The sequence below is a fragment of the Lathamus discolor genome, chromosome 1, assembly GCF_037157495.1.
Source record: "Lathamus discolor isolate bLatDis1 chromosome 1, bLatDis1.hap1, whole genome shotgun sequence".
NCBI lineage: Eukaryota > Metazoa > Chordata > Aves > Psittaciformes > Psittacidae > Lathamus > Lathamus discolor.
In genome coordinates this window covers 74,854,295-74,868,093 of record NC_088884.1, presented here as the reverse complement: position 1 = coordinate 74,868,093, position 13,799 = coordinate 74,854,295, and the positions used below count along the sequence as shown (strand labels likewise).

The 13,799-nt window shown below is 44.7% G+C and overlaps 1 protein-coding gene across 7 annotated transcripts in view; it reads right to left on the bottom strand.

The window, feature by feature from the left end:
• The window catches only part of HIPK2 (homeodomain interacting protein kinase 2), a 138,209-nt gene that overhangs the window by 11,379 nt on the left and 113,031 nt on the right, over positions 1 to 13,799 (bottom strand). For all 7 annotated transcript variants that reach the window (XM_065680716.1, XM_065680677.1, XM_065680687.1 and 4 more), the window contains exons 12-14: positions 12,687 to 12,968; positions 2,560 to 2,807; positions 1,391 to 1,551 (exon numbers count right to left, since the gene is read on the bottom strand). In XM_065680716.1, coding sequence (XP_065536788.1) covers positions 1,391 to 1,551; positions 2,560 to 2,807; positions 12,687 to 12,968 — 691 coding nt within the window. The remainder of the gene's footprint in view (positions 1 to 1,390; positions 1,552 to 2,559; positions 2,808 to 12,686; positions 12,969 to 13,799) is intronic.

Genomic DNA, 13,799 nt, shown 5'->3' with positions numbered 1-13,799 from the left:
CCTTGGCTTTTGTTAGTGAACTCCGCTGAAGAAACACGGTGTGCTGATAGCTCAGAGGGATGAAGCTGCCTAGCCATGCCCGGAAGAGGCAATTTGGTTTTGCTCATTTTAAGTCTTTGCAGTTACCATTTCCTCAGTTAGTAAAAATAACTACTTTGAAGACAAAACCCTCAGCTCGGTCAGATCCTGCAGCCTTCACGTAATCAGTCATAATGACTTGAGCACAGGCAACTTCTTGCAGTAGGACAGCAGCAGTGTACTTTTTCAGGGATTTCCTAAGTTGGGTTGTTTTTTGCATTGCACAATAATGTCAAGGAGTTTTCTCAGTCATTCGTAGTCAGAGTATTAAATAACCAATAAAGTAGGAATTAGAAGGCAAGAAGGGCAATGCTCCCTGTTATTGAATTCTATTCTTCCAAGCCCTCTCATCCTCTTTGTAAGCAATCCCTGCACTGTCATTGTGGTCTGAAATGCGGCAGCCACACTCTTCCCCCACTCTCAGAAACTGCATCTTGCCCACTTCCTCCATTTTCACTCACTTCTATTTCAAGTTTGTTTAAATTTTAACATTTCAAATCTATTTTGCGGGTGGGTGGGAGGAGCATTCTTCTCCCCCCAGTTATTATTAAAACACCCCAACCCAGTTCTGCTTATATCCAGCTCTGGATACAAGCCAGCACTGTCCCCTGAGCTCTCCACACTTTCTCCTATTCAAACACTGGTAACTGTGCTGAAACTTCCCAGCTCCCATTACCTCAACTCAGGGAAGAGAGATGCCCCAGGTGCAGTACTCGGATAGGGCATTATTTACTGAAGCTCCCTGGGTGTTTTGATCACAGACTGTGAAACACCTTGCGAACAGGATGCTGCCAACTTAACGGGACCTGCCCAGCGTTGAGCCCAGGTTTACCACTGGATGGGTGAAACTCAACACGAGGTCATGTATATGCACAGGGGCTCTGCTTTGCCTTGTCCCACCTGATGTGGACTTCTCCTCTCCCAGCCCTGCAGCTGGGCTGATGCACTCCTTTCACTTGGAAGATACTGTCCCCTCAGTTACCTATAGCTAAGGAGAATTCAGTCCTTCCTACACAGTCCTGCTTCACCCTTTGTGTCTGAGCTACTGCACCTTCTCTCTTACAGTATTACAACTCACTCTGTTAGATCATCTGACTTCAAAACACATGGTAGGAGTACTCAGGGGTGGGATGTGCACTACCTCTGCTGCCTGAGCTGAAAGATCAAGGCCTGCAGTGAAGCTGAAACAAGTCAACTGAACTCAAAATGGGGCCCGACTACCATTAGACTGGAATGGGACAGCCCATGCTGGAGGAGCAGTAGGTAATGGCTGGATGACGCACCACCAAAATTGGTCTCGTCTCTGACTTACCTGACTTAGATTAAGAGGCTGCTGCTGCTGGAAATGTGCTCCTGGTCGCTGCTGCCTATAGGCAACGGCTCCAGACGAGCTCCCTGAAGAGTGACCGCTGGTGGAGGTCACGGTGCTGGAGGACTTGGACTTGTAGGAGGATGAGTGGTGACTGGTGGTGACTGTGCCAGGAAAGGAAACACATTTGTAGCTTACATCACATTCTTTAATTGCTCACCCTACCTTTTTCCTCCCTGAATCTCTCCTCCAGAGTGGCTTTTGGGAGGAGACATACAACAGAAGCTGGGTAAGAAAACGGTTTCTCTTAACAGGATACCTCAGCAGTGGTTCATATACATGGCCAGCCTGTTATCCTAGAGGCAGACAAGCAGACCCGATATTTGGACCCAAACTGGGCCTGGAGAAGGCTTTACAGATCCTTCAGAAGTGCAAGAAACTTTTCTGCCAGCAGAAATGTACAATGGAGGTACAAATTCCAAGGAGAGGAAAGGAAGTACAGTGTGCACAGCACAAAAAAGCCCTGGCTTGGCTGACCTCATGGTGAGTAGGAAGGGAGGGAGAAGGAGCTAGTGGGGAGCTCACCCCCTGAGCCTTTGTGTTCACCAGCAGTGCGTCAAAAGAAAGGACTGCCAAGTAGCTCAAAGCCAATTGCTTCAGGCCAGACTTCCACCATAAGCCCCTTTTCAACACTTTGTACTATCTAGCATTGCAGAGGCTCAGGAGAAGCAAACCTCATTGGTCCATAATGAAGATCCTGAGAAATGTTCTTCCCAGAAACATCAACAAATCTGGATGAAAATGAACACGTGTTTTCAATCTCTCACCCGTTTTAAAGTAAACCTATGGAGAGGCAAGGCAGCAAAGGTTCACACTTGCATTTGGGAGCCTTTCACGTCAAATGTTGAGCTAAAGGCTGCATTCTGTTCTTGGGTTTGTACAGAAGTAACCGGGACTGACACTTGCCCCTGTGACTCCTGAGTGTACCAGGGCATCTAAATAATGCTATATGGCTCCCAAGAACAGATGTGTCACTCGAGAGAAGGGCAGGAGCATGGTTTCTTTGGAAAACAAAACAAACAAACAAACAAAATGAAACCGAACAATGAGATTCTTCCAAGATAAATCATTTATTTCTTACTAATTGTCTTGACGGAAGAGGTGCAATTTACCTGGTGCCAGGCTATCGCACTCTACCAACACCTCACTGGCCTGGGTTTTCAGTGGTGGCACGATGATGGTTCGGGGGTTCCCACTGCAGTGAGTCTCTGGAACCCCTTTGGTGTCGTAGGTGTTCCCGTTATTCTGCCCTGTGCGATGCTGCACAGCGTAAGGGCTGTTGTTGCTGGAGGAATCGGAGTAGGGGGAGTCATGCACGGTGACACAGCTGATGACATTCTTCCTTTGCTTGGACAAGGTGCTGGAACACAAGCACACAAGTGGGAAGAGTGAATGGGCAACCATCGACTCGGAAGCCACTGTAAGACTCTGCTCGTGGCAGACTAGCTCTGTAAAGGCACAGCACACCCTTCTGTCCTCTGCCAGAGACAGGCTGCTTAAGCCAAATCCCAGTCTTCAGAACTCACTCGTTGCTATTCCAGGAAAGCCTTTGTGGAGGTCAAGGAGTGAGTAAGACATTGTGCATACATCTTATATTCACGCTGCTTAGAATAGCACTGAACCAGACTGCCAGATATATTTGCAGACTGCTTTTTATATACGTGTGCAGTAGCAGCCCAGCAGTTATACTATGCTTTGTTGCAAGTCTCACCACCCACACAAAAACGTGGTGGTTTCTCCCAGACTTCCAGCAATGATTTAATAATAGATGCTACGACTTTTCATGCTTAAATCCCATGAGTCTACAAAATGCACTCCGTTCTATTTACCAATATGGTACAATGGGCACATAGTCGCAATAAGCATATGAAGCTGAGGAGCAAATGATGAAAAAATGAGCTAAGTATGTAATGCTTTTGTTTTTCTTCTCTTTCTCTGAATACGCACTGGGTCTCCTGCCTCTGGTGTGGATTATCAAGGTCCTACTGCAGCTAATCTATCTATGACATCAAAAAAGTGATTAAAAAGGAACATCAACACTTTTAAGATTAGCGCTAGAAGTTCATTAGACTAGACTGCATGAGTACGATTGGGATTTGCTCTGCTATTGTGTCTAATTATTCCTGATGGTTTCTCCTTCCTGTTATGAGCTTGTTTAGGGAGAAAAAGAGAGAGCAAGAAAGAGGAGAGAGGAAGGGGGATGGTGAAGATTTGCTTAAATGGCTCACATCCTTGACAGTGCACAGACCTTGACTACAGAAAATAGCTGCTATGTTTCACTGATTGCATTATGTTGTTATGGCAACTGAAGTTTTTAAAATGATGAAAAGAAATGGATGGCACATAAAAAGCTAAGTAATTAGGCTTAATGGTAGAAACAGCCCCAACAGGAACAGGAATGCTATGAAGAAAAAGGAATCCATCTCTTAACTTCTTGAGTGTGCACCTTAAAAAGAGAGAGATCCCTTTCCCATGGAGGGTCCTCTCCATTCTCTCACTCTGGCCAGTCCAGTCAAGGGAAAAGCTGATTAATTAAGTCTTACTCTGTGATGGAGCCATTCATTCCCTATCTCAGCATCACTTCTTAGCCAGGGAAAGGCAGAGCAGATACTGAGAACGGCTTTCCTTCCAAGGACATTGTTTGCCTTATTTAGGTCTCACAGTTCTAAAGGAGCACTGGTGGGTTCCCTGCAATTTGTCCATCCCAAAGTTTCTCCATCAACATTCAGAAACTGCAACTCACCACCTCACTCCGAAGACTTGTTAATTGAAAAGCTATCATCTCCTCCATTAAGGGATGCCTTGGGATGCTGCATTCACAAACAAGTTACCATCACGCAGACTTTCCCTGGGCTATCATCACAGAATCCTGGTGTGCCCCAAAGATGACACAAGAACATGTTCAACACACAGTCAAAAGTATGTCTTGAGAGGCCCCTGCAATCCTAAAGCATTGACACTTGAAAAAGGACAGATGACAGACAAGGAGGGGAAGTTGCTGCACAGCAGTCTGGAAAGTGGAAGCAACCCTTGCTGAGGCAGGGATCTTTGCTATGGAGAAGGTGTACGACAGCAAACCCTCATATTCTGGCTGTCCACAAGGAGCTGGAGAGCACTGGATTAACAAAGGAAAGATGGACAACTACTGTATGTGAAGAAAGATACAGCAGTTTGGATACAGTGCTACAAAAGAAGAATATTAAGCCAATAAAAATGACAAATGTTGCATCAATATTCCTCTCTCCTTCAGTAGAAATGCCTGTAATCACACATTTATGAGTATCCACTCTGCTTGCCCTTTGCAGCTACCCTTGGCTGCCGGTTGGGAAGAGAGATATATTCTCTACCTCTGACAGTTATTACACTTTATAAAGAAAAATCAAGTCACTAAAGAGTTTTCTGACAACTGATAAGGTCTAGCTATTCTTTTACAGTCCCTTCCTAACATAAGTGGCTGAGCTGCTGAACTGGAAACACTTCTTGGCTGACACTTGACATGGGAAGGCTGAGCTGTAGAACTGGAAGGGTATTTTTCGGTGTAATCTGTGCTTTTTGTTGTTTTAAAATGGGCATATTTTTCACCAATTTGACTGAGGGCTTGTCAAAGCAGGGGCCATCAGGAGCCTTCTCCTTCAAAGAGTTATAGCTGGTTACAACAAGAAAATCAAGTAGATCTGTTTGGCTAAACAACTAAAAGTGATAGTGATTCCAAACCCAAACCTTTCTAGAGAAAGAGTGTAGCAGGATACTGAACTCATTTCATGGATGGGAAATTGAAAAGGACCAGGGCTGTGGTCCTGCCAGGCCTTACGCAAGTGCTCAGCACTACTGCTGTATGTCATCCACCAACGTCGGCTGGATTAATCCAGTAACAGAGCTAAAGCACACAGTTAAATGTTTGCAGGATTAGGGACCAAGTGATCAGCCTCTCGATTCAGCATGCTGCCTCAAGCATTTCAAGCGCATGAGGAGCCCCACTGAAAGCAGCTGCATTTTTGTCTTTAGGAAAGGTAGCAACTGTGGTTGATGCTAGAGCAGGCAGAGAAATCAGCTGGGACTATTCACATACACCCGGAGCTTGGCACCTGCTGTACCACAGCCTGCCCTGGAGATTAAGGGTGGGAATTTCAAAAGCATCAAAGGTCCAAGTCATGCTGAAAATCAGTTGATTCACTGGCTTAAAGGTACATGTTAAGCTGAAATGGGGGCTTTTGAAAATACAACCCAGAAGAGCCAGCACTCCGCCTTCTTAAAGCCTTCTTGCTAGCCAGCAACTGTCCTTCTTCCAGCTCCCTCTGAGCACTCAGCTACTCTACCCACCTAGCAGTAATGCAGGAGTTACCTGTGTAAGGTCCAGGCTGACCTATCACCTTCCCTGCTCACAAACTATCAGGACTGAGAGCTTTTTACCTGTTGACACAGCACTTGCCTACTCAGCGAGCTTACTGTATTCCTATAACTCAGCTGCAGCTTTTGGGGTTGTCTGTGCTTACACAGAAAAATACTATTAAAGTCTTGCCCCCTTCCTATTAAGCTCGCTCCAAGCCTGGTAATTGCTTTCCCTCCTGCAAGCACAGAAGCAGCAGCATACGTGATTTAGTAGTGTTGAGAGTCACCATGTGATCCTGGTCAGCTTGTGTGCCTGCCTGCATTACGTGGGTACATGTATTTTAATTCTCTAGAGAAGGGAGGGGGGAAGATTACTGAAGTGGCATCAAATCCATGTACACAGACTGAAAAGCCACAAGCCAGGAAGGTTTTTTAACTGCTACGGGCTGGGCCTGCATCCTCCCTGTCAGAACAGCAGCTGGGAAAATATGCATTGCTTTATAAGTTTATTATTAGTTTATGAGTGGTAGCCCATTGCCACCTGGTCCTGAAGAGCTTGTTCTTGAACTTGGACACAAAACAATTCATGTCTGTTCATTGTGCAGAAATGGAGCACGACTGTGCCTTTGAACACGCAGAAGCAAGTCTTGGAGACAGCTCTCTAACATATACTACCCTTGTGAGGGCACAGCAGAACTGGATGTGGGTCCCTCTTCCCTACAGCAAGAAAAGACCTCAAGGAAAAGTTTGATAAAGGAAAGAGAAGTCGTTTCTGCACAGGCAATGGGCAAGAAACTAAGGTGGGCACCTGAGAGAATGTTAATGGAATGCTGAGAATGAAAACTGAGAGGCAATGAAGGAAAAAGATGCTCAATTTGGCGTTAAAACAATGCTGAAGCCGCTTAAACAGCCAAGGGCAGGAACAACAGGGGTTGTAATAATGCAACCTGAGATTATTTCTACTTGCTGAAGGCCCAGCCCAAAAGCTTGGTATGTGATAGCATTGCATGAAAAGAATCTTTTTTCCCCCCCCGAGTATCCTGAGTTACACAGAATCCCAGAAAAGTCAAATGGTGTCTAGTGGGACAATTCTTCAGCATGTGGTGCACCCAAAGTTATACAAACTTTCGTCAGTGTGGCTGACACTACAGCAGCAGAGGCTCTCAGCTCTCAAGGTCTGGGCCTTCTAGTCTAAGGGAAGAAAGCAGCCATCGCACAACTGCCTTTGAACTGGTGCACGTATACACCATGGCATGTTAGCTTTACATCACATCACAAAAATTCTGTTCCAGGCATCTGAGAACTTAAGAACATGCAACCTTTTCAGTTTGCTGCTTCAGAATAATCCACCTATTCTAGGAAAGTACAGAGCCAGCCAACAAAAACTCAAACTACAACTGCAGTCCCTCTCTTCATGTTGAAATCTTATGCCATGCATAGCTCAGTGTTGAGAACATGCCCCTCTCTCTTCAGCTCAGCCTCCATCCCGACCTGTTAATCTGCTCTCACCTTCTTTGTGAATTTGTGATGGCAAGAAATAATTATCAAGTACTACACTGAGGCCATTTTATTAGGCCACACAGCACATGCTGTAGCTATTTAAGTCATATATACTGAATTGCTTAGCAGGTTGTAAAGGTCCTGCTGCTGAAGGTTTGCTGAGAGGGCTACTGCCTATCTCTGTTATTTTAAGTATTAGCTGCATGTCGGTGTGCCTTCTGGAGAGGGAAGGCAGCAATCTTTTTACCAAATGACTGTGGTTAGTCAACATATTGCTATGCAGAGTCAGTGCATTACTATGCACAGCATAACATAGCCACAATAGGCTAGATGTCAAAAGAGAATTACAAACGGTATTTTGACCCTCACACTTGCACACCAGAACTTGGCAAAAACACCTGGTTTGTGCTTGTCAGCAATTCCTGTGCATAAGGGGAATTAAAGTCCTCTGAAGCAGGCTTCACCACCATTGCACTATGATGTGAATAAGGCGAGTAACAACTTGCACCAGCTTAAGCACCTTTTAAGCTAAAGGTGACACTCACACAGAGACCCATATGCTGTATAGTTTAATATACAATATACACTGTATAGTTTAATCTTAACAGAAAGGGGAAAAAACCCCAAACCCTGAAATAATTTTGTGCCAGTTAAGATGGCCAATGATGCAGTTACTCTGTATGTTGGCACAAGAGCTGTGGTCAGTCTTTCTTGCTCAGGAAGACAGTGATTGCTGTAAGGATCCCATAGAAAATCAAGCTGGAAAGGTGTTATGGAAGATACAAGAGCAGTCAGTGGGGAAGTGAGGATCCTTCCTGCCTCTTTGGGGTGGAAGCATCCACAGACCCATCCACCTGAAGGCCATCACTGTATTGCTTCAAGAAAGGAAGTAATGTTTTCCTTGGCTGCTACACTCATTGCCTGGATAGCAAGTCATCTAGGGATGTCACAATAGCCACCTCCACTGCCTTTCCTTCCACCCCTTCCTCCCGGACGTTCTGTGATGTGCCCCTTGGCAGGTCGTGCAAACACCCCTCACTGCACCATCCTTCTGCATCCCTCCTGCAGAACCACGTGTGCTCTCCCTAGCTCCAAGCCTCAATTCCAGGGTGCACCTGTGCCCCTCTGCTCTGCGTTCAAGTTGCTGCTTTATTTTTCTCCACTTCTAAGCTTCAGAAATATTTAATCAAGGGAGGATTTACATTTAAACCGCTGCACCATGTGAAGCTATACCGTGGAGTACTTAACCTTGCTACTTGCTGAATATGTGCTCCGATTACTGCGGCTGCAGTTGCGCTGTCTGTCAGTCTGTCTGCTTGACTTTCTTGCAGGAGCAAATAAAGAAACTTAAAAGGAATAGATTTATATGAAAAGTATCAAGTCTACTCTCTGCTGTTACTCTTCAGTGATTTACTGGTAATGGTTAGACCTAAATTCTCCTTTCTGGAATAAATAACAGTCAGGGTATTATCTTACAGCACTGCAGTAAATGTCTCTTTGGCCTATAAAGTCTCTTTGTAAAGGCTGCTGAACTGAGAGTCTAAAATTCAAAGGTGATAAATAAACAGGGTGAAAAAAATTGTTTCCTGTTCATATAATGCTTTTTACATACATTTTTTTCTAGTGTTCTATAGGACAGAATACCTCATGTAAAACTTTGTGGGCATCAAAACCCAGGCAAAACCAGTTTCACTCCATAAAAATGTTCCTTTCTTAATCTGAGCGTTTCCATCTTTTTTCTTAGTATTTGTTTACATTTGGACAGAAAAAAACAAACCCCTCCATTAAATCAGAAAAGAGCAGCCTTCCCCTTAATTATTTAATCTCCTAACACTTTCTCCCCCTTATATAGAAGTCAAAACTTTTGCAGCTTTGAACCCTCCCCAGATTTCACTGTCTTTGGGATATTGCCAGAAAAATCTCAGTATAGCCTGCAAAATGCACCCTTGGGTTTTGACAAACTGACTTTTCAAATCAGGAATCTGCCTCCTGAAAATCTCTGACCATTTCTCTGAGGACAGTCCCTGCCAAGCTGTACCTGAGGTTCCTCCTCGGTGATTTTGCCCCAGGCTGGAGCTGGGGCCCAGTAGATGGCCCCCTTTGACAAGGCTCTATTGAGCAGGTCCTTCAGAGCCCACCTTGCGCCACCTCCCCAGCACCTTTACCAACAGAAGCCTGACATTTTCAGATGACTACTGGTTTTAAGAAGAAAGAACGAGCAATGTGCTGGCCTGCCTGCTTGCTCAGCTGGTATTTCATTAAGCATCCTACTTGAACAACTGAGCTCTTCATCAGCAAGAGGAAAATTCTGCCCATATCACACCAAATTATTCAGATTTTTCTTTTGCCAGTAAAAAATGTGCATCCCCTGTACAACAAAAGCTTTCTCTGCTGCCCTGGTATTACAGAGCAGCTTTTCTGTTGTAGTAAATCCAAGCTGTAGGGCTCCTTTACTGCATCAGCAGTATCACAGTTTATCAGCATTACCAGTCCTTCTTAAACTGAGACTTATGAACTCTCACATCGTTGAAGGATCTACTACTTCTCACAGCCACAGGTAACTCTAATCTCTCTTTGCTGAGCAATCAATAAAATAAACATTTTTAGTCTCATGGGTCAAAGAGAAATTTCTAACCCCACAGGAAATAAACGAAGGAAGTGCTGTAGCAAATTCAGGAGCTGATCGAATGCCAGTGAAATTAATGCAAAGATACCACTGCTATCAATAGGATGGGATCAGTCAACTAACTTTGATCTACCAAGTGCTGTATGATTTTCTAGTCTAATCTAGAAAAAAACTAATATGGTTAGAATGTGACTAATAGCACATTTCAAGTCGTTCCTTATTTTTCACCCCACACCACAGCTATTGCCCAATAGAGTAGTATTTGCATAAACATGGGTAAGACAATGAATTCTTCGCACAGTTTCGTTTTTGACTCAGATCCTGAACCTTTGAGCACTGCTTACACTAAAGCACATACTTCACTGTCACTCCCATTTTTCTTGGAGCAAAAAAAAACTGGTGAGTAAGAAAACTTGGAGGTGATTTCCTAAATGTAACACGCTTTCAATAAGAAAGACCTCGACTTTGACCAGGCAAGTTCATTGGCATTAAATGCTGAGACAGCTTCCTTGACTGGAAGCTGCACTCTTGGTCCAGCTGAGAATCTGGTCTTCAATCTGCCCAGGTCAAAAGGCACTGAACAAGTTGATTTCAGTCTTCTGGAGACTTTAACCAAAAATTCTCATTCTGGACATGCCGTTTTCCATCTGTGCCTCTGCCTCCAATTCTCCACTCGTTCTGGTTACATCTGCACAGGCAATTTAACTCACTCTGGAATTCCAAAAGGTCCCCAACAACAGCCTGTGTCCATGCAAAATGTCTCTACATGGCTCAGAAATTAAATCTAGCTCTTAAGCTTTGGCCTTCAAGGAATGCTGGCACCCTGGCACTCTGTATAGATTTGCCATATGGATACAAAAAGTAGCCAGGGATCTGATCCCAGGCAGGAACATGTCCTGAATATGCTTTAGTCATATCAAAGCCAGTTCGTTTATGTAAGTCTGGCTCCTGGGACTACTTTCCTAACCCCTTGGCAGACCTTGCCTGAGTATTTAAATACCCCAAACTCCCAACTTGATTTCCAGACGCTTTCCAGAACTTTGTTCTGTCTGACTCCTTGGAGAGGTGCCGAGTGAAGAAACTGGTCAGATGGTAGCAAAGCAGAGGAGACAAACATTAGCTGAAGTGACTCCGGGATCCCAGCTCTTCCCTCCACCCTGCTCTGAACCCAGGATGGTATCCAGACAGTAAGCATGAGTATTTGCACATGATTTCCCAAAGCCTGGGATCAGCACCATAGGTAAACGTGCCTGCAAATAGCAACTGTGACCCTTGAGACACCTGCCCTCTTCATGCTGCCCCACCACACCTTAGTTTTAGGCATCTCTTTCATCTTGCCCTTCCTTTCCTCTAAGAGCCCTGGAAGTGGGGGCTCCTCATTTATAGTCCACCTGACTTCCAGACTGACCTTCATTCAACTCCTTCTGTAAACATGCTTTTTTTCTCACTACCAAACTAAGGATTATGGTATCGTTTGGGGGTTTTAAAAGTGAAATATGTTAAGCTATCCTGTGATCAATTCTCCACAATAAACACTGGATTCATGGCAAGCCTGAAATTGAGAGGCACAGAGCTCTTGCTGCCCAGCGGAGTTCTCTGGTAGGGAAAAGGGGACTGGAAACCAGTGGTGGCTGTCAGGCGGCAGGTCAAAACTGCAGCCCTAGATGCCTGAATTATGTCTCCTCTTTACAGATTTTTAGCTTTTTGAGGCCAAATGAATCTCATTTGTTCTGTGCACATTTGCAGTGCTTCATTTATCACTACAGTGCAGAGATGCAGAGATAGAGATGGATATTTGCAGTGATTAAAGGAAAATCTGCCATGGAGCACATCCTAAATACATAAAAACAATACTGGAGGGCTAAGGTTAAAAAAAGTCCTAGCTCAGTTCCCAACACAAAGATAGTGTAATTATTCAGCTGTTTGCAAGGCTACTTCTCCACAACTTATGAAGCAGAGTGATGTCTTGTGACTGGCATCAGATGGGAAACCAAGAGTGCTTGCATGTGATGAAAGGTGCTGAAAAAACAGTCCTGGAAAATTAAGTCCTCTCTCATCCACAGCAGATGATCAGCAGTGGCAGCAGTTCTGGCCTGCACTGTTCACTTGGGTGAGTTAATTCTCTGAGGAGAAAACTCAGCCACCATGGTCTTTATAGCCTCATCTACGCCTCTCTGCAGAGTCAGTCAAAACACAACCAGTTTCTGCCACTTTTTACAATAGCTGAAGGATGTTTTGGCAACACAATCATACCTGAGCAGCCTTCTGACACAGCCACTAATTATTTTTCAGGGCCTTTTTAGGGTAAAGAGCACACATGGAAGGTGTCATTTAATAGCATTTATAGATGCCTGGATCACTCAAAAAGAGAAAAGGTAATTTTAAGCTACCTTCCTTCCAAGCCCTTCTTTTTGTCTTTGTTTTACACAGCTTTCTGACTTAAAGATGCTAATCACCGTAGGATCTTTAAAGTCTCCTTTCAACAGTCCTGTGAGATAAGGAGAACTATTACTTCCTCTTAGAGAGAAGTTATGGCACAGAGAAATTACTACACTTCCCAAGGTCACACAGCAAATGTACAGCATGGTAGGGAACATCACCTAAGTCTGCGGAGTCCTCAGCTAGTATTTTAGCCCCTCCAACACACCTCCTCTTAAATGAAAGATGACCTATGTGCTGAGACCCTACTGTAGCTCCAGGGACACTCTCCTGGGATGCTCCAGGACATCTTTGCTTCTGCCTCTCTCTCCTGCACACAGAGATGAGCAGAGAGCCGCTGCTCACCTGGTGGGTGCATGCTTCTGCTCCTCCTCTTCATCTGTGTCGCTGCTGATAGTGATGACACTCACGGCGGGGCTAGGGGTGTCGGGAATGATTATCGTCTGTCGCTGCCGCTCCCGCGTGGTGCTGGTGGCCACATCGCTCCAGCCGCACGTGACAGATGTGCTGCAGGCAGGGCTGTTGTGCACCATGGCACAGCGGGGAGGCGTGTTCTCCTTCACTCGTTTCGAACGCTGAGGTGAGCTGATGGACTGAGAGGATGAAACTTCATAGGTGGATGCATTTCTGGAAACGGGAAAGGTTGTTAGTTAAAACTCGGTTTGCCGAAGTTGCCCGTTGCTATGGCTTTTGATTACTGGTGTCTGATTCAGTGGCACCGATGTATGGAATCTGAGAAAACTGCAGAATTATCATAGTCCTCTTTAAAGGACAGACTTTTGCATATAATTGCATATGCATGACTTATCCATATAATTGGCTGAAAAGTAGTTCCTTTTAGGAAAAAATTCTATTTTGTTTTCCCTAGAAATTTCCAAATGAGAAACACTGCCTCCCAGGGGTCTGCACTGCAAAGTAGAGGCCAATCACACAGCACAGACATACAAAACACGGGCAGGCTCAGTATGCCTTTCCCTTTCTAATAACCCCTTTCTCCTGTATCCTGCATGGATGCATCATGATCAGATACTTTTTGGCCAGAAAAAAACTAATGGTAAAATTAGAATTTGTTGTGGAAAACATCGGCCATTTATCAGGAAAACTGCTTTTCTCAGCTGAAAATTTAATTTTCTGTTTAAGAATCTTCTCAATAAAGATTTCCTGCTCAGTGCTTCATCCTCTTGGGTAGAGGAGTCCCACGGATGGGCGCACGTAGATGGGAGGACATATACTCAGTTTCATTTCATTCCCACCTGAGGCAGCAGATACAGCATATATAAATCAGCAAGAAAAGAACAATCTTTCTATTATGCAAGAGAAAAACATTCTCGAGCCCTGTTTTATTTCCCAGCCTTCCTACTTCTGCTTCCCTGCCTTATAGCTGGAAAGGGCCCATTGGATCAGGGATCTGAACACAGAACCTGTTCACCAAACAGTGCAGCACACGTCTGCAGATGG